The sequence below is a fragment of the Gigantopelta aegis genome, chromosome 14 (genome assembly GCF_016097555.1).
Source record: "Gigantopelta aegis isolate Gae_Host chromosome 14, Gae_host_genome, whole genome shotgun sequence".
Lineage (NCBI taxonomy): Eukaryota > Metazoa > Mollusca > Gastropoda > Neomphalida > Peltospiridae > Gigantopelta > Gigantopelta aegis.
The window spans coordinates 11,895,028-11,921,126 of NC_054712.1; the positions used below are offsets into that span (position 1 = coordinate 11,895,028).

The window sequence follows — 26,099 nt, forward strand, 5'->3', positions numbered from 1 at the left end:
GTAGAAAGGGCGGCAAGACTAAATACCTTTTAGTGCGTTGAATTCGGGTTACACAATCGACACTGACAGTGTGACACTGACTAAAGGGTGAAGTCTGAAATCATTTTATTCTTTCGTTTCCGTCATCTTGATTTATCAAATTTACAACAAGTGTATTTGTTAAATGTAGGAAGATGCCTTAATATAGGTATTAACCTGCTGATCAGTCTAAAAACGCTGTACTTGATTTTGATTGTGGAAGAAATATTATTTAAACAAATTGGCAGACCCTACTAGTCCCTAGTTTCAATGTAGATAATCTGCCTGCCAATCTCAGATCTGATTAAAATTAGCTCTACTGGTCTACCAGTAGATATAACAGCATTGCATGGACTCCCATGTCCAGGTGACATTTCATTTATGAATAACAATTTAAATATCGACCAATTACACTTCGCCTTTTATAGTATTATTCGGGAGCATACAAATTCCAAAAATATGGGGCGAGACTATGCAATAGCCTGTGAATAGGCGAACTTGTTGGTCTATTTCAACATTAAAAAACAGGGGGAAACAAATCTTTTATATACAATTTTATTTTGATATTAGTTTCTGGCTTACTTCGTAATTCATCCGAATCATTTCGTATACCCTCGGCATAATCCCAAATGTTTTCAAATTCTTTTCAAATCACTGGCATGATTTTGCAAGTAAGGTTTTGATTGGTCGAATGAAAGGTCAACTGGACATGAGCTCCAACAGGGTGCTGTTAGATCCACAGGTAATAGTAATTAACCAGTGGAGCTAATTTTAATTAGATTGTCCACCTGCTAACCCCCCTATTATATTGATAAAGAGGGAACATAGCTCATTCTAACCTAAAAAGAAACCCTAACCCTAACTACATATGAATCTAACTAACCCTAACCCTAAAATTAGGCATGAATTTGACCTGTACCCCTCTTTCAATGGTTAGGGTTAACATTAGGATTAGTCTTAGAGCCTTTGATATAGAGGGGTATGGGTCAAACTCTTTCCACTAAGTTTAGTTAAATCTTCAAACTTGTAGCGAGGGGTGCAGAAAGTACTCACCCACTCACCAAATGCGAGTAAAATTCTGACCAGTCTGTCTTTTTGATTTTGTTTGCCACGTGATGTTGATCTCTTGCCAGGTGCCTTAGTGTTTAAAAACTAGGGTCTGTCACTTTAAACCAATACTGCAATAGACCATCACATGATGATAATTATAGTTCTTTCTACAGGGAATGCCTTTTTTTCATACTTTATAGAATTTACTGCAAGTTATTTATTTCTGAACCAATTTTGTTTTAAATTGCACACAAAAATAGTCCTTTTTTTTATTATTTATAAAACTCTTTTACTTTTTCTCTTACGTCAAATCAAACTGACATTATTTACAAAACTATTTTTATAGGAGGATGGGACAGACTATAAGGTTGACAAGTCAATCTTCGAACCCTTGTTTTGTCTTGTACACAGTAAATATAACATATCCAACAGTAATGTTTTGATATGATATATTTGACAAATGGTACTCTTATTTCTTTTTTCTTTTAAAACTTAATATTTTGTATACAATTATGAAAATAAAAATATACCGACATGTAAATGTTGTTGTCTGCTCAATATATATCTCAGAACTATTTTGCCAGGGGTCAAGGTAAGTAGATCAGTTTTTATTTTAATACGGTAAAGCATAATAAAATTAAAAGCAGGATTAAATTAAAGCCGCACACCCTAGTTCCATCCAGCGAAAATAAATTATAATTTGGTTAATCTACAAACCTGTAACACACTTAGATCATGTTTTTATCAAATGGAGTGAAAAAGCAGGTTTTACATCGATAAATACCATGGGAATCCCATGTCCCAATTGCTTGAAATAATTTTGAAAGTTAGTATTCTGATGTCACCGGTAGATGTCGCTCGAAGCACAACAATGCCTACGTCACGACAAATTTCACAGACTTGGGGTGCGTTCGTTTCACCTCTCCTGGACATGTTCCAACTGTTCTGTCCTGGTTGTATCCCCTCTCCAGATATCGTAAGACTTAGCAAAATTATTGGTTTTAAGGGTTTGTAACGTTTTGTATTGAGATACTTACTTGTCTGAACTTTATTGTTACTGAAAATGTTCACGAACTGTGAAGAAATATCTCACAAATGAACAACAAGCAAACGACAACAAATCGGATGTTGATTGCGCGAACCGTGCACGAGAAAACAAACCGAACCAAAATGATAACAGTCACGTGGTATACCAATGTCTGTGACGTTTACACAGGAAGATTCCCTCTAAAAATAGATTGGACCTCGCTTGCTTAACGGTTTTTTCTCTAGTGCGCACAGCATTTTAAGAAATACAAAAAATTCATTTCGTGGTTTTACAAACATCAGGATTACCAGGATTACCAAAAAGCACTTCAGGTGAATGGAAATGTGTATTCTAAATAATAAAATGTAAGTAAAGTGCAATTTTATTTGTGAAAAAATGGGTTTAATAGCGCACAACAACGCCGTAATGGTTAACAACTAGCCGTAACTAGGGCGTGTCCCTTTAATGTACATCTGTGGTCATTGTGTACCTCTTGAAAATATTCAAAATGCAGATAACTGCTTATAAATAAGAACACAATAATTTATTTAAGCTGCCATGTTTGTGATGTAAATAGTTTCCTCTTATTTTTTTAAGGATTACTCCAAGTTTATGGATGACAACTTTGATGCAAAAGAATGGGTGAATTCTGCATTTCAGTCACAACCAGACCCTAACATTCCAAAAGATGTGAGCATCAGTTTGGTTTGATTGTTATTACATGTGCACAGCAAGTATTTTATAGAACATCCGAAATGTGTTGACTTTTAATGCATTTAACATGTTTTGAGAAAGTGCAAATATTTTATATACATGTACAGTAAGAACTATTATTAATTATGTTACCTTTAATAAATAAACACAATTATAAATACAAGTATCTTTTAGTCACATTTAGCCAAAACATCACAAATGAACCAACACCAAAAACTTACATTTTAATAAAATCAAAGAATTTAAGTGGTTATTCAAAACAAAGTTGCCTTCTGCTACTAGATTGATATTATTTTAATGTAATATATAATAATTATACATTACTCTCAATAAATTTCAGTTTTTCTTCATCCATCCATCCATCCATCCATCCATCCATCCATCCCACCCGTGCACCTCCCTATCCATTTACCAATCCATCCATCCACCCATTCATCCCATCCATCCATCCATCCATCCCACCCATGCACCTCCCTATCCATTTACCCATCCATCCCACCCATTCATCCCACCCATCCATCCATCCATCCCACCCGTGTACGTCCCTATCCATTTACACATCCACCCATCCACCCATCCATCCCACCCATCCATTCCACCCGTGCACCTTCCTATCCATTTACTCATCCATCCCACCCATCCATCCATCCATCCATCCATCCATTCCACCCGTGCACCTCCCTATCCATTTACCCATCCATCCATTCTTCCATTCATTCTTCCATCCATCCATCCATTCCACTTCCATCCATCCTCCATCCATCTGCCCAATCATCCATCCATCCATCCCACCCATCCATCCCACCCATTCATCCCACCCATTCATCCCACCCACCCATACACCCATTCATCCTACCCATCCATCCATCCACCCATCCAAACATCCACCCACTCTAACCCACGTACCTACCCAATACCCACCCACCCATCCATCGATCCATCCATTCATCCAACAATCCAACCAACAATCCATCTATCCATCCATCCAACCATCCATCCATCCATCTGCCCATCCATCCATCCATCCATCCATCCCACCTGTGCACCTCCCTATCCATTTACCCATCCATCCATTCTTCCATCCATCCATCCATCCATTCCACTTCCATCCATCTGCCCACCCATCCATCCATCCACCCATCCATCCATCCATCCATCCATCCCACCCATTCATCCCACCCATTCATCCCACCCACCCATCCACTTATTCATTCCACCCATCCACCCATTCATCCTACCCATCCATCCATCCACCGACCCAAAAATCCACCCACTCTAACGCACGCACCTACCCAATACCCATACACCCACCTACCCATCCATCCAACAATCCAACCAACAATCCATCTATCCATCCATCCATCCATCCATCCATCCAACCATCCACCATCCATCCATCTGCCCATCCATACATTCATCCATCCATACATTCATTCATTGATTTCATCCATTCATTCGTCCATCGATTTCATCCATCCCTTCTTCCATCCATCCATCCATCCATCCATTCCACTTGCATCCATCCATCCTCCATCCATCCATCCATCCATCATCCATCCATCCATCCATCCAACCCATTCATCCCACCCATCCATCCCACCCATCCATCCATTTATTCACTGATATCTTTTGTTTGCAGCAATATGCGACTACACTGGTGATGAAACTTCAGATGTTCATACAAGTAAGTACATGTAGTACTTCAGTAGTTTAAACCATGGCCAATATCATCACCGGTTCCTCTGTTTTGAATGTAATTGTCATTTGGTCATCCTATGCTATTGATTTGTGTATGATGTTAATTTTTAAAATCATCTTTCAGTTTATTGTGTATGTTACATTTAGAAACATGGTGTATATGAAAATAGTATTCTCAAACTTACAAGTACCATATTTGGCTATTTTTTACATGTGTTGTGATAAATATAAAATTATATAAAATAACTAAAAGTTAATTGATCCTGCATGTAATATTTGTATAATTAACTTTAAAAAATGAAATCGTCTAATAAGCTGGTTTCCATGAGAACATATAAAGTACATATTAAATATTCACAAACATGTAGCAGCAAGTTCTTTGTCTGTATAGAGAGGCCATTCAAATTCAACGTCCAAACCATGACAAACGGTCATCCATATTGGATTTTGCTATTACCCGGTATATACATTTACAAAACAGTAGTAATCAAAGAAAATTATTTCAATGTAAATTTTGTGGGTATTTAATTCCAAGTATAATCTTTACATTTCACAAGAAAAAATCAAAACTAAACTTTTTTGGTCACTATTCAATTATAAACAGCCCATTTAATAATGAACAAATGCATTTTCCATGTTTCTTCTATAGCACTGAATTTTAAAAAGTACATGTAAGCTACATATAGCTGTGTCTTGCAATAAGTTAAAACACTGAACAAATACTTGTAAGCTGGCTGTATCTTATAAGAAGTTAAAACATTGAATTTTAGTAAGCTAACTGTTTCGAAAGAATTTTAAACATTGAAAAAGTAAGCTACATGTTACTGTATTTTTTTGATGTTAAAACATTGAAAAAGTAAGCTAGCTGTGTAGAGTGTTTGTTTGGAAGTTAATTTAATCTGACTGTTGTATGAAGTTAAGACATTGACAGAAGTAATCTGACTGTGTTGTATGAAGTTAGACATTGACAGAAGTAATCTGACTGTGTTGTATGAAGTTAGACATTGACAGAAGTAATCTGACTGTTGTATGAAGTTAAGACATTGACAGAAGTAATCTGACTGTGTTGTATGAAGTTAAGACATTGACAGAAGTAATCTGACCAGTGTGTGTTGTAGGAAGTGAACAACGTTCTGGAGGAGGCGGGCCAGCAGGCTCTACAGAATCTACCCCGTGTCGTGCGGGAGGTGGAGGCCGTGCGGCAGGAAGGCGCTCTCTTACAGGATCAGATGAGAACCGTGAAACAGGACATACAGAACGTGAGTCGATAACATGGGAAATATTTTTAATTATAATAATAATTTAAAAAAATAGTAACAAAAATAGTGATTTCCCTAGAAATTAGGCAAGGAATGGTAGACCAAACACTTTTGGAGCATTTTCACCATTTTCGGACACTTGTTTTTCATTAAAAAAAATTAAAATAAACATTAATGTAATTTATGTGCTTGCTTTTGGTGTTTAATTACTGAAAATGGCTTGTTTAATCTCAGGGCAGCATGGTGCTGATTGAGGCATGATGGTGCTAGACTATTGAGGTATGGTGCTGCACCATGCTAAAACAAGCTAGGGAAAACACTACAAAAATTATGTTGGAGTAGAAAGACTTCCACCTGAATTGAAAACATTTTCTCTTAAAGGAAGGGACAACTAAGGCATTTAACCTAGTATGCATATTCAACGATATATAATGAATATTATTGCTTAATATCAACAAGTATAATCGTATAGTTAATTAATAAAACGGTTAAATGTAACGGCTATTATATATAACGGACGCAGCCATTTTGTATCATCCCAGTGAATACGCCCTCTGGCGTGCTGGTGGCTACGTAATACCTAACGTGTCAAGTCAGGAATTAGTCTTCAAACTGAAGAAACAAAAAATACCTGATGTTTGCAGATGCATCACAATATTCTGTAATAATAGTCATCCCAGTAAGCCAGCAAGAATCATATATTATTTTTAATACAAAATAAACCACCATTGTCAAAGTGTTGAAATAACTGTATTATGTTTGGTACATAAATTAATCCACGTACTGAAATAATAATGTGAGTGTTTTCTTAGTTAATTGGTCTTTTCTTTCCATGGATGTACCTGTGGTTCCTGGTGTATATTTAGATGGTCCCCAGACACTGTGTCTAGACACAGTAAAAAGACGTACCTCTTTTATTAAGATCACCGGGTATTGTGTGTTAACCGCACGGACACCCCTGTAATCATTATCGATAAGCCGTCCTGCTTTATTACTGTAAGTAATTCTGTAAAACCTTTAATTAAGTAGACTTTCCCATTTAAAATCACAAAAATGACCAATTGCGTAGTCCAAAATAAAATAAAATTATCACTTGGGTATCGTGAGTGGTCGTTTTTGCTCGAATGTAGCATACCAATAGGCCTAATAATATGCTTTGTTTTTCTTTGGGTTTTAAAAAAAAGAAAAATACTATAACTCCATTTCATTCTATTGATGCAAATTGAAATATATTTAGTTAAACAGTTTATTATATTTTCAAGTCATTTATGTTGTTTTACAAGTCAGGTTGGTGAAAGTGAAGCGCCTTGTCGTAAATTAGAGCGTTTGTTTACACTGTTGATAGAGTAGATGGACGGAGCTGACGTCACTTCGCCCCAAGCTATACCACCGGACATCACAAAAACGAAACAAAATGGCTGCCCCCAGTTAGCAGGAATAATCATGGTTTTTTATTAACTCTAAAATTACGCGTTTTTCATTTGCTAAAGTGTCAGTGTGTGTTGGTGGTCCGGGTATGCATCTTTCCAACACATAAAGCTCTTGTTTGAGTTTACTCTACTTTTAATATTCTGATATTCTGTTTGCGATCAAGTTCGCATTCGTTATTTAAAAAGCCCTTTAAATCAAGGTTGTACTGTATGTTATATTCTATGATACCATCTCTATTAGTACAAATAGATTATTAAATTTCTCCTCAGATTTCAAACCATTTTGACCCTGTTCTATCAGTTTTCTGCAACTCTTTACCATTATCTATCTCTTTCAATTTCCCACATGGCTACATTGTCTGTGTCATTCCCAGGACTCACCTGGAACCCTCTTATCTGACCAACAGCCCTAACAATCATTAGGAGATGGCGAGTATAGTAAAAAAAGACAATTGAAGAAACAATGTATAATGTTGCGATTATGTAGAAATTTGAAAAAAAACCCCAAAAAACTCCTCCACATCATCAGCCCTTAAAATGTGCGATGGCATTAAGCAATGCTGCCTAAAACAGCTGGTTCAGAATTGATGTGTGACAGCATTTGTATCATTACTGGGTGTTAATTTTGCTGTTATTTGTACCAAATTGCCATCACAAGATGATCTGAATTTCAACGGCTCCACCATTGTAATTCTCTCGAAAAACTATGGCCCCTACAAACATCAGGACAATAAAACCACAAACCACATAATATGTGCATCAGTTAATACTAAGTAATAATAAACCTGATAATCTAAAACTGTGTACAGTTAAAATTGTTGTTCTTCTGCATTAGTTTCCTTTCAGGGGCGAGACGTAACCCAGTGATAAACTGCTTGCTTGATGCGTGGTCGATCTGGGATCGATCCCCATTGGTGGACCCATTGGGCTATTTCTCATTCCAGCCAGTGCTCCACAACTGGTACATCAAAGGCCGTGGTATGTGCTATCCTGTCTATGGGATGGTGCATATAAAAGATCCCCTGCTGCTAATCGAAAAGAGTAGCTCGTGAAGTGGCGACAGCGGGTTTCTTCCCTCAATATCTGGGTGGTCCTTAACCATATTTCCGACGCCATATAACTGTAAATAAAATTTGTTGAGTGTGTCGTTAAATAAAACATTTCCTTCCAGTTTCCCTTCCTCCCTCTACCGGTGCTACGTTCAGCCAGACCGAGCAGAAAAATGTCCGCCAGACTGGTTTATGAGCTTTACGTAAAACCAAATGACCACGTCGGAAACCAATCAAATAGTTCACGAACGTTAGCAAAAGATTTCCTGGCGGAACTTAGGGCAAGTCTCTACGTTAACTCTACCACTAGGAGCCAGATGGTGCCTACTTGTATGTTTATATGGATAATATAAAATCTTTTAGTCGCCAAATGAAAAAAATGGTCGCATATACAACCAAATCGATCGCATTGTAGAGGGTCTGTCCACCAGTGAAAATCCCTTTTTAACTATAATTAGAGTAAATAAATATACATATAAAGATGATATGATTTTGTCCACAGGTGGAACAGAACACGGCTCAGTCTATGCAGGTGTTGCTGAAGTTAGATGGGATCAAATCGCGAATGAAAACAACAGCTGATGCACTGACAGTACGTATATTCTCACCTGACCTTGATAACAATGAAAGTATGTTTAACTTAATAGTTTTTAACTGGTCTCGGTGGTGTCATGGTTAGGTCATTGGACATAATACTGGTAGGTACATGGTTCGCAGCCCGGTACTGACTCCCACTCAGAGCGAGTTTTAACGACTCAATGGGTAGGTGTAAGACCAGTATACCCTCTTCTCTCTCACTAACGACTAACTACTAATCCACTGTCCTGGACAGACAGTCCAGATAGCTGAGGTGTGTGTCCAGAACAGCATGCTTGAACCTTAATTGGATATAAGCACGAAAATAATTTAAAAGAAAAGAAAGAAAAAAAAGTTTTTAAAATAAGTAATTTACAGAAGTTGTTTGTTATTTTTATTTGTTATTTTTGTTACTGAGTGATAACATCTGTGCTTGTGGTACTTGTGTGCTGCCAGTTACCTAACAGCAAAATGAGGTGATGCTCTGGCCGTACGGGTGGAAAACAAGCAACTTTATTTCCCCAAAATAGCCCTCTCAATACTGTCCTGTTTTCACAGAATATATTTTGACAGAAAATTGTATTTTGAAATGAATGTCATTGAGTAAATGGTGGTGTGCTACCAAAAATGTTTTTGTAAGAAATCCTTTTGATGCTATAATTGTTTGTCTTGATAAGTTGGTTTTTTTTATGTTAGACTAACAATGGCTAAACATTGTATTGGAACCAAACTGAGTTTGTTTAACAACAACAACAACAACAACAACAATAATAATGGTAGTAACCTGTTGTGAACAGTTCATTTATTAAATGCTTCAATCCAACAAATAACAATAATTGCACTAATACAGACTTTAAATTGTTTCTTGCTAAAGGTACATGTAAATCCCAATTAAAGTTAAATGTGTTGCAAATATATTTCATTATTAAGTCATCAAAAAAGTTCATACAAAAAAATCAGATGCATATATTTCTTTTTAAATAGCATTAATTTTGTTGTATTGTTTTTGGTTAACTTGTATTTGGCTACAGGTTTGCTGAGCAAATTAGGCAATTTGCTAAACTTTTGGCTCTAAATTAATGGCTGCTTATAAAAATTGTAATTATACAAATTATCCAGTATTTTGAAATATTATTTATTTGTGTTAGGAAGCGGACAACTGGACGACGTTGAGTGCTGATATGGAGGAAGTGTTCCAGTCTCAGGACGTACATGCCGTGAGTTTAGTAAACATAGTCAGTCAGTGGCCTTATCATTGAAATGGCAAAATTCTGCACACAATTTCTTTTTTTAAATAAATAAATTAAAAAAGCTAACTTATTTTTCAAAATAGTGATTCTTTTTCTCTCTCAAAGCAATCAAACCTGTTTTAGCATGTATTAAACCTGTATTAAGCAGCAACCTGTTTTAAATGCCTCTTTTTGATACTCACCTTAAATTGATAAATGCTTAACACAAGTTTGACTGTATTTGTCTTATTCATAGCTAATTGGGAGGAAGAGGAAGGGTGTGGTGCAGTCATCGTCATCTTATCATAGTGCGCATTTTTACACTGGCACAAACAGATTCCTTATAGAATAGGGTTTTTTTTCTTAGTACCATAGAATTATCGTTTAACGAATAATTTGTTTTCATTTAATCTGATTTTCTGTACATGCATTTTCTTAATTACTTCTTTTAGACTGTTTGATATGTTGTCGTGTATTGACTATACAGACTGGACTCATTTCAGATCACCGACAAGTTGAGTAGAATGCAGCAAAGTCTGGTGAGATTTATTTCTTCTTTGTTGTCTGATACATAGAATCATTTGTGGGTTGGGAAGGGACATAGCCCACTGATAAAAGTACTTGCTTGATGTGCAGTTGATTTGGGATCAATCAGCCAGTACACGAAAGGCTGTTGGTATGTGCTATCCTGTCTATGGGATGGTGCATATAAAAGATCCCTTGCTACTAATGGAAAAATGTAGCAAAAAGTTTTCTCTCTAAGACTATGTCAAAATTATCTAATGTTTGACATCCAATAGCCGATGATTAATAAATCAATGTGCTCTAGTGGTGTCATTAAACAAAACCTTTTTTAACATTTGTGGGTGCTGGTGATGACTTTTAAGTGCTTGATGTTTTAGTCACAAATTAAAGAACCCCAGTAAAGTGTTTGCCTACATAAAGAGAATACTCCGGGGATTTATCGAGGATTTTTTGCCAGGGTCCTTATGTCTGATGAGATTGGGAAAATTATAGAGCACAAGTACATCATACTTAGGATATGTTTTCAGGCCACTGTTAAATTAATTTATTACAACAGACATATATATATATTAAATATATATACAGTGGACTCTGTCTAAACTGGATTCACCTGGGACTGATCAAATATGCCGGTTTAGACAGAGTGCCAATGTAGACCGAGTTTGTCCAGAGTTACAGTTCTTGCGATATATTAATAAGAAAAAATACCAACGTAAATAAAACGTCATATTAACCAAATGTTTGGACTATGTGTAAGGCATCTGTAAAAGCAAGGCTAAGTAATGCTTGTTTTAGTGATTGGTATACGCCTGAAAGATATTTCCGTTTCTAAGAAACCATTCAAACTCATGATAAACAAAATACGACGGGTCATCAGTGAGAAGTGGGCTGGGACACAGTCCACTGGCAGACAGTGGGGAGGGGGTGGAGGTATTTAAAACTGCGCCTCTTTACACAGAATGCTGGTTTAGACAGATGCTGGTTTGGACAAAGTCCACTGTATTGGGAAATGTTTAGTATAGAAATTGTGAATTTTCAGTGCCACTTTCTTTTGGGAAGGGTCCTATCTTTGGACCCACGGAATGGCAGGATAAATTCCTGTAAAATAAAGTTACTTTTAAATCATAATATCTGTTATCCATGGTTCTAATTCACTAAACTCTCACAACTTTGTCGTCTTGCAGTAAAAAAATATTCAGGGATGATGTGATGTTGCTTAAGAGAAATGAAAAGAGCTTTGTAAATTAGGCTCTCATAAATTTAATTAAACTGTTCAAGTTAGTTTTGTTAGTAAACAAAATAAACCTTAATTTTAACTTCATGGAGGTGGGTGAAATACAAGTGTCTTGTGTACCCACCATCGACAAAATAAAATTGATCTCAATCCCCCCCATGTGAACAAAGTTAATATTTGTTTTGTTTAACAACACCACTAGAGCACATTGATGTATTAATCATTGGCTATTGGATGTCAAACATTTACTAATTTTGACATCTAGTCTTAGTAAGGAAACCTGCTACATATTTCCATTGATATCAAGTGATCTTTTATATGCATCATCCCACAGACACGATAGCACATACCACAGTCTTTGATATACCCGTCTTGTTGCACTGGCTGGAATGTTTTTTGTTTATCCTCCAGCCCTCTTCATTGCGACCGATTTGGTCGTATATGCAACCATTTTCTTTCATTTAGTGACTAAAATATTTCATATTATCTATATAAAAATACAAGTTAGCATACTCTGGCTCCTAGATGAAAAAGTTAATGTAGATGGCCTGATTCTCCAATGACCGTAAAAGAAATAACAGACAATCCTTAATAAAAATCTGAATGTTGTATCATGCAAATTACAGCAAATGTTGGTGGACACCCCGGACTATGGCGAGAAGTGTCAGCACCTGGAGAAGCTGAAGAACCGACTGGAAGCCTTGCTCAGTCCACAGCTCGTGAAGGCCTTCAACAGCCAGTCACTAGGTGAGACACAGTGTGTTATGTTTACAGACAGCAGGGTTCGTAGCGGTCTTTAAATTCCTTGAAAGTCTTTGAATGTGAAGAAATGATTTTTAGGTCTTTGAAAGTCTTTGAATTGTAATAAAAGTCTTTAAATTCTCACAAATCATAGCCAAAGCAATGGTGATATCTTTTACAGCTGCATGCACTTGATATTTTCCAGTTACATGGTTTAATTTGTCATGCTGCATGTAAAAAAGCTAAATTTTGTTCCCTGGACAGCAACGTAAACGAACTGATTTGGTATTTTTATTGTATTCTATTATCTTTGACCGCTGTGTAAAAGTCTTTGAAAGTCTTTGAAAATGGCAGGTAATAGTCTTTGAAAGTCTTTGAATTTGTTTGGTTTTAAGGCTATGAACCCTGGGCAGGGTCACACAGCTTGTATGTCTTAGGTAGAAAACCACAGTTATTTGTGAATCTTCAGCTGAGATTTATGCATGCCAGCCCCTGGCATCCTAAATGCCCACCTATGGTTTAAAAACAAAGAAATCTTGATACGGGTATTTTTAGTCTGAAGAATATTACATAAAGGGTCATAATTATAAAGGGCACTCATTTAAAATATTTTTAGTTAAATATTTGTGTTACTTTCATCATAATGCACCCAAACTGCATGATTTTGGGTGCATTTTTGACAATGTTCACACCCTTACAAACCACACTCAAATGGGAGTTGGCAGATATCACACATATATTTATGGAAACATTGCTCAAACCTTACAAAAACTCTCATTTCAATAAAGGTTTAACTATTCAATTTTTTTACAAAATCAGCTGGTTTGAAAATTACCCAAATTGATTGCGCCCCACTTTTGTCACAAGTAAAACCCAGTGTCACAAGCTAAACCAAGCCTCATTAAAGCTAAACCATTTGCACTGCTGGTGAAAAAGCAATAATATTGTCATTTTTCAAAATAACTCCTTGGCTATCACTAAGCTTAAGAATTTACTTCCTATTCCAAATATTTAGCCTTCAAACATGGGATCTGTGTAAAACCAACAAATGAACTCTTTGCACGAATGGATAAACAAAGGGAGCTAACTGTATACTGCTATTTTAAAATACATTCTTCTCCATTTAATACATGTGTATATTCTTCTTCAATTAAAGCTCGCTATCAGTTAAAATTAGTTTTATTTAACGACACCACTAGAGCACATTGATTAGTTAGTCATTGGCTGTTGGATGTCAAACATTTGGTAATTCTGACTTGTAGTCATCAGAGGAAACCTGCTACATTTTTCCTAATGCAGCAAGGGATCTTTTATATACACTTTACCACATACCAGAAAGAATCAGTAGAATGGATCCACCGAGGTGGTTCGATCCTGAGATGCAAGCACCTCAGGCGAGCACTCGGCTGACTGAGATAAGTCCTGCCCTGGCTCGCTGTCATGTCATTTTGCAAATTAAAGCTCATGGAAAGTAAATACGAACAATTCTTTTTTCTTCTCAGAATTATTGCTTATAAAAATAGCCATAAAAATTAAATTATATATAAGAAATTGATACCAAGTAGGATCTGATGTCTGTGTAGTTGGATGATATAAAGTACTGTAAAAGGAGGAAAATGTGTGGATAAATTTTGTGTTGTAGTCGCAAAATGTATAAACCATAAGTTGATCGGTTATTGTCAGTGTATGCTTTTTAAACAAAAGTAAGTGTTCTAAAAACATCCCTTGCAAACTGAAAAAAAAGAAAAGAGAAGATGCTTTGTTAGCTAATGAACATTTGATGGCCCTTAATAATTTAAAATATTTAAAAAAAAGTTTGCTGCTATTTTTAACTTATTTAATCAGTATAGATAATGATTTAAAATTTAAAAAAAATGTGTATATTGTTTACTACTTAATTTGGTTTGCTGTGTTATTGTCTGTTGCAGAGTCGGCACAAATGTACATGCGGATCTTTGAGACGATTGATCGACTGCCGCAGCTTTACAAGTACTATCACAAGTGTCACAAGGTTTGCATTGTCTTCAGTGGCAGATGTCTTACATGGTCTTAGTGAAAGAAGGAAAGAAATACTTTATTTAATGACACACTCAAGACATTTTATTTTTGGTATCCAGTGAAATGCCCCTAAAGTGGACACCCTGGAGACCCAGTAAAATATCTAGTTTTAAGGGTATCCGGTTTAGAGAAGTTCTCTTTTGTACTGATATTTAAAAGGGGACTGTGAAAAATGTCCGGTTTACAGAGGGTCCGGTTTTGAGAGGTTTCACTGTACAGACCAGACCCTCTATAAACTGGAATTCCCTTAAAATCAGATGTTTTTCGTGGCCCCTTGTTAAATATATGTACAGAAGAGCACCCCTCTAAACTGGATACCCATTAAAAACAGATTTTTTACTTGGTCACCAGGGTGTTCAGTTTAGAGGAGTTCCACTGCATATGGCGTCAGACATATGGTTAAAGAACACAAATAATGAGAGAACAAATCTGCTTCTGCCACACCATGGCCTACTCTTTTTGATTAGCAGTGTGGGATCTTTTATATACACCATACCACAGACAGTACAGTACATACCACAGCCTTTGTTACACCAATTGTGTAGCACTGGCTTAAGTGAGAAACCGCCCAATGGGTCCAAATGTGGCGATTGATCTTAGATCAATTGTGCATCAGGTGAACACTTTCTCGAGTTAGTCTGTCCCCTAATCTTAGTGCACAAAATAGATAGCAAAATAACAGTATTTGACCCATAAGGTGAGGTGGTGGGACGTAGCACAGTTGTAAAGTATTTGCATGATGCGTGGTCAGTCTAGGATCGATCCCCGTCGGTGGACCCATTGGCCTATTTCTTGCTCTGGCCAGTGCTCCACAGCTGGTGTAACAAAGGCTGTGGTATGTACTATCCTGTCTGTGAGATGGTGCATATAAAAGATCCCTTGCTGCTAATCGAAAAGAATAGCCCATGAAGTGGCGACAGCTGGTTTCCTCTCTCAATATCTGTGTGGTCCTTAACCATATGTCTGACGCCATATAACCTTAAATTAAATGTGTTGAGTGCGTTGTTAAATAAAACATTTCCTTCCTTCCATCAGGTGAACACTTTCCCAATGATTTATGGTCTGTTCCCTAATCTTAGTGCACAAATAGATGGCAAAATGACAGCATTTGGCCAGGAAGCATTTATTAAAAGGATAGTGAAACACTGAAGGCTGCTACCCATTAATGACATCCTTGGTTTACCTTGTGTCTGCATGCTTACGTGTAGTTATATACTAGTGATCTTCTTGGTGATAGAATACCTCACAGTGTATATGTGGGAAACGATCTTCTTACATGTTACCCTGATGGTATATGAATAAATGAATGAATGAATGTTTAACGACACCCCAGCACGAAAAATACATCGGCTACTGGGTGTCAAACTATGGTAATGCAAACAAATAAGGTGATGATCAACATCAATATAGAAATTCAAGATTTAAATAAAAACAGTGTAAAGAACTGTGCAAAAATACAAATACTAGTATCACAGATAGATACTGACTTTTACTAAAAATTTCAATTTGTGCTGTATTGGCCATTCTCAAAGAGAATGTTACACCCCTGCACCACGGTGAGGTTAAAGCACGCGCAGGGTCTGATGGTATCTCACCACTATAGATAATTATACATTGGTGACAGTACAAACACAAAGTCAAGCACTGACTAAATTATTGACATTAGGTGCTATATCTACCTGACACAAAGAGAACAGCCTTTGTGATGTAATTTAAGCAAATAAAATTGATAATTTGCCACCTGCAACTTTAATTATCCAGCCTCCTTGACACATGGAGTAATGAAGGGGAGGCAACTCTCGTTAAAAATATGTAATGCAGGCAATGGTCTTGCCTGTAGCTAAGCAGATATGCATTCTGTCAGTTTGATATGCAGACATCAAGAGGCAGTGTTGCCCTTCCAATATTCCATAATCATACTGTCAAGTCTGTTCAGACACCAATATAATAAAATAAAGAAAAGGTATACTCTTTTTTCATAGAACTAAATTCATCACCTACACTTGTAAATGGTAAAAACATTTAATCACAAGCTTTTCTTCATTCAAACACATTCAGGTTCATTAGTAATGTTCAAACAAAACATTTTTAATGGCAATTTTGCATTGACATTTTTCCAGCGTTCTCAAACCGAAAATGTCATTTACCCAGTTTATTGTTATTGTAAGGAGATGCATAGTGATGTTATTGGAATACTGACATCATTCAAATTTAAAATTAGCCATATAATTACAATGCTTTGCAACATTAAAATAAAAACTAGTCTACTAACCTTGACCTCTGTCAAAATTCTATAACAAGCAGACAATGCTGTTTACAGGTTGGTATGTTTTTATTTGTCATAATTCTGGACAAAGTATTAAGTTTGAGTTTTAAAAAATGAAATAAATAAAAGGTACCTTTTGTCAAATACATGTATATCATACAAAAAAAATACTGTTGGATATGTTATATTTAGTGTGTATGAAGCCAAAACAAGGGTACGAGAAGTGACTGTCATTAAATTGACCTCAGAAATTCTGTTACTGTTTGTTGTTTCCTACCAGGGCCAGCTGCTGCAGGCATGGAGGGACATTCTAGAGATGAAACAAGACAACAATCCGGTGGAATGCATCGTTGACTTCTACGATCACCTGTCCAGTACCTGGCACACTCAAGTAAGAATAATGTCTCTTACTTATGGTTACCAAGACGACTTGTCCTGGTATTTGTTAGAATAACGTCTCTTACTTATGGTTACCAAGATGACTTGTCCTGTTATTTGTGAGAATAATGTCTCTTACTTATGGTTACCAAGACGACTTGTCCTGTTATTTGTTAGAATAATGTCTCTTACTTATGGTGACCAAGATGACTTGTCCTGTTATTTGTGAGAATAATGTCTCTTACTTATGGTTACCAAGACGACTTGTCCTGTTATTTGTTAGAATAACGTTTCTTACTTATGGTTACCAAGATGACTTGTCCTGGTATTTGTGAAAATAACATGTTTTACTCATGTATACCATAATCCCAATTTGTTAAAAAAAACTGATTTTATTCTGTACTCCAGAATATTCAACAGATAAAACTCAAATTTGAAGACGGTTATTTTATAGTGAATACAGCATATATATCAAACAACTAAACTTCAAAATAGTCGATTTTTACAACTGTAACATATATTCATACATGTATGCATCCATGCAGGCACACATATTTTATAATGAACAATCTCTGTGATCCTCTCAGTTTACATATAATGATATTAAACTGAAAACAAAGAAAATCTAATTGTGTAAGTTCTGGCAAATAGCACCAAAAGACGTCAATTTTCACGCAGTACATTTGTGATTCTTGGGAGTTTATACTAAGAAGCTATCCTCAAGCTTTTCTATTGGTCAAATACTGGAGCAACCCTTGGTCACATTGTTGAAATTATAATGACATGGTTCACAGTGCAATGCCAGCTCTGTTTAATTATAGCTTTAAAGGTTTTAGACAGGTACAAGAATTTTCGATGGATCTTAAGTATTGTAAATGTTCACAAAAGATTGGATGTTGTAATAACATTTATTTTCAACATTACAGTCTGTCCTCGAACTAGTGCATATTCCCCTAAGGATATATTTGATTGTTCACTGGCACACATGAGAATTAATAATTTGGAAAGACCACTTTAATAAAGTGGTTACAACCAAAATAATTGTACAACAATAAAGTAACAACATTTAGAAATGTGTTACAGACATTAAAGTCTCAAATAAACCAAGTAAAAAGGAAAGATTGCTCAGATTATGACGGAGCACAAACCCAGGATGTGCCAATGATAAGAGCGAAGCAAAAAGAAGGAAGTTACAGCCATGTGACCGGAAGAGGAACTGGTGTGCTGTAGAAGAATCTTAGGCCATCCCATTGGCTGTTGGGATGTTCGAACCAGACTACTACCCTTAGGGGAATATGCACTAGTTTAAGGACAGGCGTTGTATCTATAATTTGTATAAAAGAGAAAACACTCCAGGTTTTCTCCATATTGTATATATTATCACCACAGTTGACAGAAATATACATGGACTTATATTTACTCACATGGTTATTGTCTTCTGTATATAGTGTTTCCAAAAGAAGGTTTATTCTGTTGCATGTTAATAAAAATCTATATATTGTTCAGCTTAAAGAACAATGGAATTTGATTAATAACACATATGAAATACTAGGTACTGGTTATATCCTAGGATCGTTGCCCTACCTTTATTCTGAGTGCATACTTACAACGACATGAAGCTTTGGTTTGTGTCTTGCGTGAGTAAAGGAAAGGAAATGTTTTATTTAACAACGCACTCAACACATTTTATTTACGGTTATATGGCGTCGGACTATTATGGTTAAGGACCACACAGATATTGAGAGAGGAAACCCGCTGTTGGCACTTCATGGGCTAATTTTTTCGATTAGCAGCAAGGGATCTTTTATATGCACCATCCCACAGACAGGACAACACATACTACGGCCTTTGATATACCAGTCGTGGTGCACTGGCTGGAGTGAGAAATAGCCCAATGGACCACACAGATATTGAAAGAGGAAACCCGCTGTTGCCACTTCATGGGCTAATCTTTTTGATTAGCAGCAAGGATCTTTTATATGCACCATCCCACAGACAGGATAACACATACTACGGCCTTTGATATACCAGTCGTGGTGCACTGGCTGGAGTGAGAAATAAACCAATGGGCCCACCGGCGGGGATCGATCCCAGACCGACTGCACATCAAGTGAACGCTTTACCGCTGGGCTATGTCCCGCTCTCTGCTTGAATAAAGTCATCTTTCTAATTAAAGTCAGCAGTTCCTGTTGTGATGAACAATTCTTCATATGTCTTGTCCTTTCAGATCAAGTGGTGTATGCACGTGTTTGATGACTCAGTGCCGATTGTCTGTGATCTTCTATCGGAGTCACTTACCTCCCTTGATCCATCCTTCTCATCTTGCTTCACCCGTCTGCTTCAACAAAGGGAGAGCACTCTGGACGCTCTAATAGAACTAAAGCAGGTAACATGATCATTACTGGTTCCATCAGACCAAATCAATTCCTATTGCTGATAATGTTAACCTTTACTAATGAAACTGATATAAGCAGCGTATCAACACCCAGGAAGTACAGCAATAGAAAGTGTGGCACCTCACATCTGATCTACCTGCAAGAAAATCAGGGGTCACATACCATTTAAGAGATTTAATTGATGTTTTTATTTGCTGAAAATCGGAGTTCTGTTTTTGGGGGTACCCTGCACTAGTTTGAACCTCTGGTGTATACTGCATATGAACTGTATAAGAAATAAAAAGTGTATTTATTTATTGCCAATGGATGATAGTATTTGCACATGTCAAGTAATCAGTGTCTCATATTACCAATCAGAGACGCAACTGTTTTTACTCCATAAATATTTGACGGTGCACCTCAAACTTTGACACGGAACTCTCTTCTTTCGTACCATGCAACCTACTGTATGATACAAAATGTAAAATCTCTTAACTGTTGTAACAATATTCCCTAATAGTCATTGATTTAAAAAATATACTGAGCTACATTTTGTATTAAAAATAGATTTGAAGGGAATTAATGGGAGGAGGTTGTGGGTTTGGTCATATCTTAGTTCTGCTCCTGAGAAACATTCTTCTACTACTTTAAGAATGTACCATGTGTTTTTAACATCTAATGCAGTTTATGTGGGAATGTTTTATGTAATAATACTAATATGCACTGGTAAATTTTACAGTTTAATATTTAATTTATGTTTAAAAATAGGAGGAACAAAATGGAGATTTGTTTGCAACAGATCAGATTTAAAATGCAAATACCTGACATTGTGTAATCTGACTCATGAATGGACACATTAAATGATTGAAAGTGAAGTTCCAGCCGTAGTGAGCAACCAGCCAAACGTCATTATTTTTAAGCCAGCCAATCGGTGGCTGTTGTGGCAATCTACATACTGTGCAGTTATTGAAAAAATATTACCTGTGATATTTCAGCCCATATGGGTACTAAGATAATATCTTAAATGGCTCTCCATATTCTAGGTTGATCTAGTCCCCTCAATTGTTTTGACATCGAGGTCTTGATCTCTGAAGATCTCTGAAATTTGCTTAATGAATTACAAGGCAGTGCTGAATGAAATATTTGCTGCATATAGGCATCACAAGTCTGTTATTCTGATTTATTTGTTCTACAAGAAAAGTCAAATAATCAACCACATGTTGTCTCTGCCATAAGCACACATTTCTAAAAACAATTGGTGTTTTTTCGCCAATTTTTATCCATTAAAAATATTAAAAATATGAAATGTATTTTTAGATTTCAGAACGGTTTGCTCGAAGTATGGAAAATGCTGTAGAGTTGCAAATGGAAGGTGAGTAACCTGTAGTATTTAAATTGGTCTACTATCTAAAAAATAATAAATATGATCAGTGATTATCGTAAATCATTTTATGGATATGCGAAGCATAATAATTATTTATACAAACAAAACTGACAGTTAGGCCAGTGGTAAAGATTTCTCCTGATATGTAGTTGGTCTAGGATCCATCCACGTTGATGGGCCAATTGGGCTATTTCTCATTCTAGCCAGAGCACCATGACTGGTGTATCAAAGGCCATGGTATGTGCTATCCTGTCTGTGGAATGGTGCATATAAAAGATCCCTTGCTATAAATGAAATAATGTAGTGGGTTTCCGCTAAGACTATATATCAAAATTACCAAATGTTTCACATCCAATGGCCGATGATTAATAAATCAGTGTGCTTTAGTGGTGTCGCGACCCATCGAAGGTGTACTGTAGAATAAATCTCTGGCAGAAACAATGGTTATATGCTACTGATTACAAAGTTTGTTTTGTTTAACAATACCACTAGAACACATTGATTAATTAATAATCGGCTAATATGTTAAACATTTGGTGATTCTGACATGTAGAAAACCCGCTACATTTTTCAAATGCAGCAAGGGATCTTTTATATGAACTTTCCCACAGATAGGAAAGCACATACCATGGCCTTTGACCAGTTGTGGTGCACTGGTTGGAATGAAAAAAAATCCCAATTAGTTGAATGGATCCACCTATGTGGTTCGATCCTGTGATGCAATCACCTCAAGGATCACTCAAGTGACTGAGCTAGATCCCACCTCCTGTCGTTAAACAAAACAAACTTTAACTTTAATTTTAATTAAGCAAGTATTTAAACATGTAGTGTTAAGCACGCTTTGACTCTTTGATGTTTTACAGACAGCCTAAAGTGTCTGTATTTAAACATGTAGTGTTAAGCACGCTTTGACTCTTTGATGCTTTACAGACAGCCTATTTCTATAGACATTACCTGTCCTCAAACAAGTGCACCTCCCCCCCACGCAAGTGGTCTGGTCCGAACATCCCAACAGCCAATGGGATGGCCTAAATTCTTCTACTGCATACTGCTCTCTAGTTCCGGTCACATGACTGTAACTTCCTTCTTTTTCTCTTCGCTAAAGGGTCTGGACGTCCTTTTGCTTGGCTCTGTTTGGAGTCAACTTTTATAAGACCTTTGGTTTTGTATTAGTGTTTGGGTGAAATGTTTTTCACCTTCGTTTTCATTAGCTTTCGTATGTTCTTTTCGCGTATTTCACTTGACTTCCAAGCGTTTAATTACATGAAATGTTGTTTATATTGCCGGTTGTCGTGTCGGACGCCATTTGCAAAAATGGCGTCTGTGTTGACTGGCTTTGTGTTTGGGTGAAATGTTTTTCACCTTAATTTTCGTTAGCTTTCGTTAGCTTTCATATGTCTTTCGCGTATTTCGCTTTGACTTGCCAAGTGTTAATTACATGAAATGTTGTTATATCGCCGGTTGTCGTGTCGGACGCCATTTGCAAAATGGCGTCTTTATTTACCGGCTTTGTATTTGTGTTATGGTTGGTTTTTTCTTTCTTTTCACAGATTGAAAAATTACTATTATCATATCTGATAATGTTCAGGCGACTAGTTCGAGCGTGTTACGCTGCAAGAAGTTAGCCGGCGGCGACCCAGGTTGTCGTGTTCGTGTGGCCTCACTTCTAGATGCGACCTTTGTGCGGGCTTGTCTGATGTCGAGTTCGCGGCTTACCTGAAGGTGGTGTCAGCGAGGACCAAGAAGGTGGAATCTTCGAGGACCAAGAAGGTGGAATCTTCGCCTTCGATTGCTGACTCCCGTGGCGGAAGAGTTACGTTCAATTCTACCGACCATGCTGGAAGAAACAATGGCGTCAATGGCGACCTTACCTAAATCGGCGAGTTCGGGGTCAGGTCCGGTTCCAGTCCCCTCTTCAGGGGGTGCGGCTTCTTCAGCTCCACCGTTACTTAAGACTTCGGATGACAGGCCTGCGGTCTCTACGCAGCCCTCTAAGAAGCCGGCTCATTCAGATAGACGCTCCACGGATTCCAAGGCTCACCGATCTTCGGCGGGGAAGTCCCCTTCGGCGCATCGGAGCCGGGGACCGTAGCCGTTCCACATGACCTGTATGGCTCCCTACGGGTTCCACAGATCGTCAGCGCCAACCTTCAGTTGATGTGGCTTCCAAGGCCTCCGAGGGCTAGACGGGACCATCCACGGTCCGGTTTAACCAGCGGCTTCCATTACGGTACATCGATTGGCCTGTGCTCGAGTTCTACGAGACTTTGGTGATGAAGCGCCTGCGGCATCTGTCCATTGAAGAGCCCGACTCTACGGACCATATGACTATGAGGGATTGCTTGGCGGCTGTCTACGACATGTTTCCGTCCTTGCCACATCCAACGACGATGTGGTCATCCGTTCCTTGGTATCCACACGGGACCGCCCACGGTCCGGTTCTCCGGTATCTCCATCGGGCCATGACCAGAGCGACTGGCCTGTTCACAGGGTGCTACGTGACTTTCTGATGATGTATCGGTTCATGCGGTGCTGGAAGATCTGGATGCGGCGGACCACTTGTCACTGAGGGATTGTCTGGCTGTCATATCTGATATGCTACCGCCGCTGGCCCATCCACCGGTTTCAGCCAAGAAGGGTCCGGGTTCGATGATCGCCACGGAGGTTCCACCGGCAGATATCGGCATTCGATCGTTGGCTGCCACAGGCCCCCGTCGGTTTACACGGCTACCAGTAACTGGCCCGTGCGTATCGTTGTTCCAGCAAGCAGACGGAGCCCTGTAACGAATTGGAAAATTGCGTCATCGGCTCACCGTTCGGTACCGTCGTCCCGTGATCGATCGAAGTGGTGCAGTGGTCCAGGGTTCCACCGGCTCCTGCCGGTCCGTGTACATCGTACCGTCCACACCAGTCGGCAGCTTGATTCGGCGTTCAGGGTTACACCGGCCGGCTCCTGACGGGGACCGTCCACGGTCCGTCCGGGCGGTTTCCGATGCAGCCAGTACATTGGATCGAAGTGCCTGTGCCAGGTTACTGAACGATTTTCCAGATGATGCGTCGGCACCTTCCGTTATAGAAGATCGGACGCAGTGACCCACATGGCTGTGACTGTTTGTCTCGCTGCGGTGTATATGCTTTCGTCACTTCACAGTCCACTCGCACCATTCTAGAAGGTTTCCGTTTGAGGACTGATCCGATGTCGGTTTACTTGAGTAGACTTCGTTTGTGCCGTTCCCCATTCGTCACAACGAACGTATCCCGTCTTCAACCTATCCTTCAACGGTGTGACGCCGGCCTTGGATGACGCTGTTTCCGGCGGGACCAGACGTCTTCCTAGAACTTACAGATTGGCACGTCCTGTCGATGGCTTCAGTTCAGCGTACATGTTGTACATGGCGACCATAACTCCTCATGTGCAGGATGCCAGAGGATATGCCTTGTTCTAGCCGTCGACTTTGATGTTGGTCTACCTTATATCTTCCGTGACGTCGATGTGCACTACGACGATTGCACACTATCGTCAACCGACTTGCCTGAAGCGATCCATTCTTGACTTTCAGCACAAGCCGGTAATCTGGCAGACCTGTGGTCTACATACGGCTCTTTGCCGTGAAGGGGTCGACCGTTTTGACAAGCGTTCCGGTTGGTGACGAAGAAAGTCTACTGGTCCGGTCACTGTGTTTGAGATCCCGTGCACCGATATTCTCTTGTTCGAGGAAGGTTCAGCGACATTCGGCAGATCGTTCTCTATATCCGGTGGCGATGCAAGACAGTCGCTACTTCCGCTGGTTCCGGAAGTTTATCCAGTTGCCATCACGTGGTACGGGGGGGTTTTACCGTCACCGTTTTCCTATGGTTCATTTGCGGCTTATCACTCACTGACGTTTACTGTTGTTACCGCCAGAGTTCGTGACCGATGGCTGTCTAGATGGTCTCTGCTGCTGTTTCGCACCGGGTGGTGTGACGGCCGTGGATTTTAGCCGGTTGCTGTTTTGCATTGCTTCACTTCCAGGTATATCGGGCATGTAGCGTAGCGAGTTGCTACGCTGTCTTGGCTCTTGCCTGTATCACGGGGTCGCTGTTTCCGATGTCTTGATTCCTGAATCACTCTATTACTGTTTCATGAAGTATCATTGCAAGAGTAATTTTGACGTCGGCGCAACATTTTATGCTTAGAGGTCGCGGTATCCAGTTTGTTTCTGAATCCATGCATTCAGTACAATAACGCAGATTTGCTGATCCGGTTACCAGTCGCCTTGCAGTCCAGTCCCTGTTGGTGGCTGTGGTTTCCAGATGAAGCCGATCTACACATCAACCTGTTGGAGATGTTGTCAGTTACGTCATCTTTCATTGGCGAGAGATGCTGTCAGGCGCCTCTCTCATGGTAGCCACAGACAGTACTACCGCGGTGGCTTATATCAACCGTCAGTGCGGAACCCACTCCAGCAGTCTGCTGCAGTTGACTTATCGTCTCTACAAGCTGGTTGACGAGATTCCGTTGCAACTTCGGGCTCGCCATATTCCAGGGGTTTCCAATGTACTAGTCGACACACTGTCTCGGCCGTCGTCTCCACAGCCGACGGAATGGATGCTCCATCCCGAAGCGTTTCGATGGGTGTGCGACAGACTTTGGACACCAAACATCGATCTCTTCGCCACACGATTCAACCATCAGCTGAGGGTTTACGTGTCTCCGGTGCTGGATCCCGAAGCTCTGGATCTCGACGCCTTGGCCATCAGCTGGGAACAGATGGACGCGTACGCTTTTCCTCCACGAATCCTCCTTCCAAGGGTGCTTCAGAGGTTTCAGCTGTACCATTGTCGCCTGTTACTCATTGCTCCAATGTGGCCATCCAGGATGTGGTATCCAGATCTAATACGTCTTGTCGATCCACATCCTTTACCGCTGCCAGACTGGGATCATCTGTTGCTGCATCCCACGTCAAGACTATACCATCCACGTCCGCAGTTGTTCCAACTGCACGCGTGGACTTTATCTCCAAGAGTTTGAGAAAGAAAGGTTTTTCTTCACAGTCTACGGCGGCCATTTTGAAAGCGCACAGATCATCTACTACTGTGGCTTACAAC

General features: G+C 38.8%; 1 protein-coding gene across 1 annotated transcript in view; it reads left to right on the plus strand.

Moving 5' to 3' along the window:
• LOC121389013 (conserved oligomeric Golgi complex subunit 7-like) overlaps window positions 1-26,099 on the plus strand; it is a 47,484-nt gene that overhangs the window by 120 nt on the left and 21,265 nt on the right. Inside the window, exons 2-12 of the mRNA XM_041520604.1 lie at window positions 2,693-2,785; window positions 4,449-4,493; window positions 5,626-5,766; window positions 8,748-8,837; window positions 9,970-10,038; window positions 10,554-10,589; window positions 12,436-12,556; window positions 14,479-14,561; window positions 17,155-17,265; window positions 19,480-19,638; window positions 20,945-20,999. Coding sequence (XP_041376538.1) covers window positions 2,693-2,785; window positions 4,449-4,493; window positions 5,626-5,766; window positions 8,748-8,837; window positions 9,970-10,038; window positions 10,554-10,589; window positions 12,436-12,556; window positions 14,479-14,561; window positions 17,155-17,265; window positions 19,480-19,638; window positions 20,945-20,999 — 1,003 coding nt within the window. The remainder of the gene's footprint in view (window positions 1-2,692; window positions 2,786-4,448; window positions 4,494-5,625; window positions 5,767-8,747; window positions 8,838-9,969; window positions 10,039-10,553; window positions 10,590-12,435; window positions 12,557-14,478; window positions 14,562-17,154; window positions 17,266-19,479; window positions 19,639-20,944; window positions 21,000-26,099) is intronic.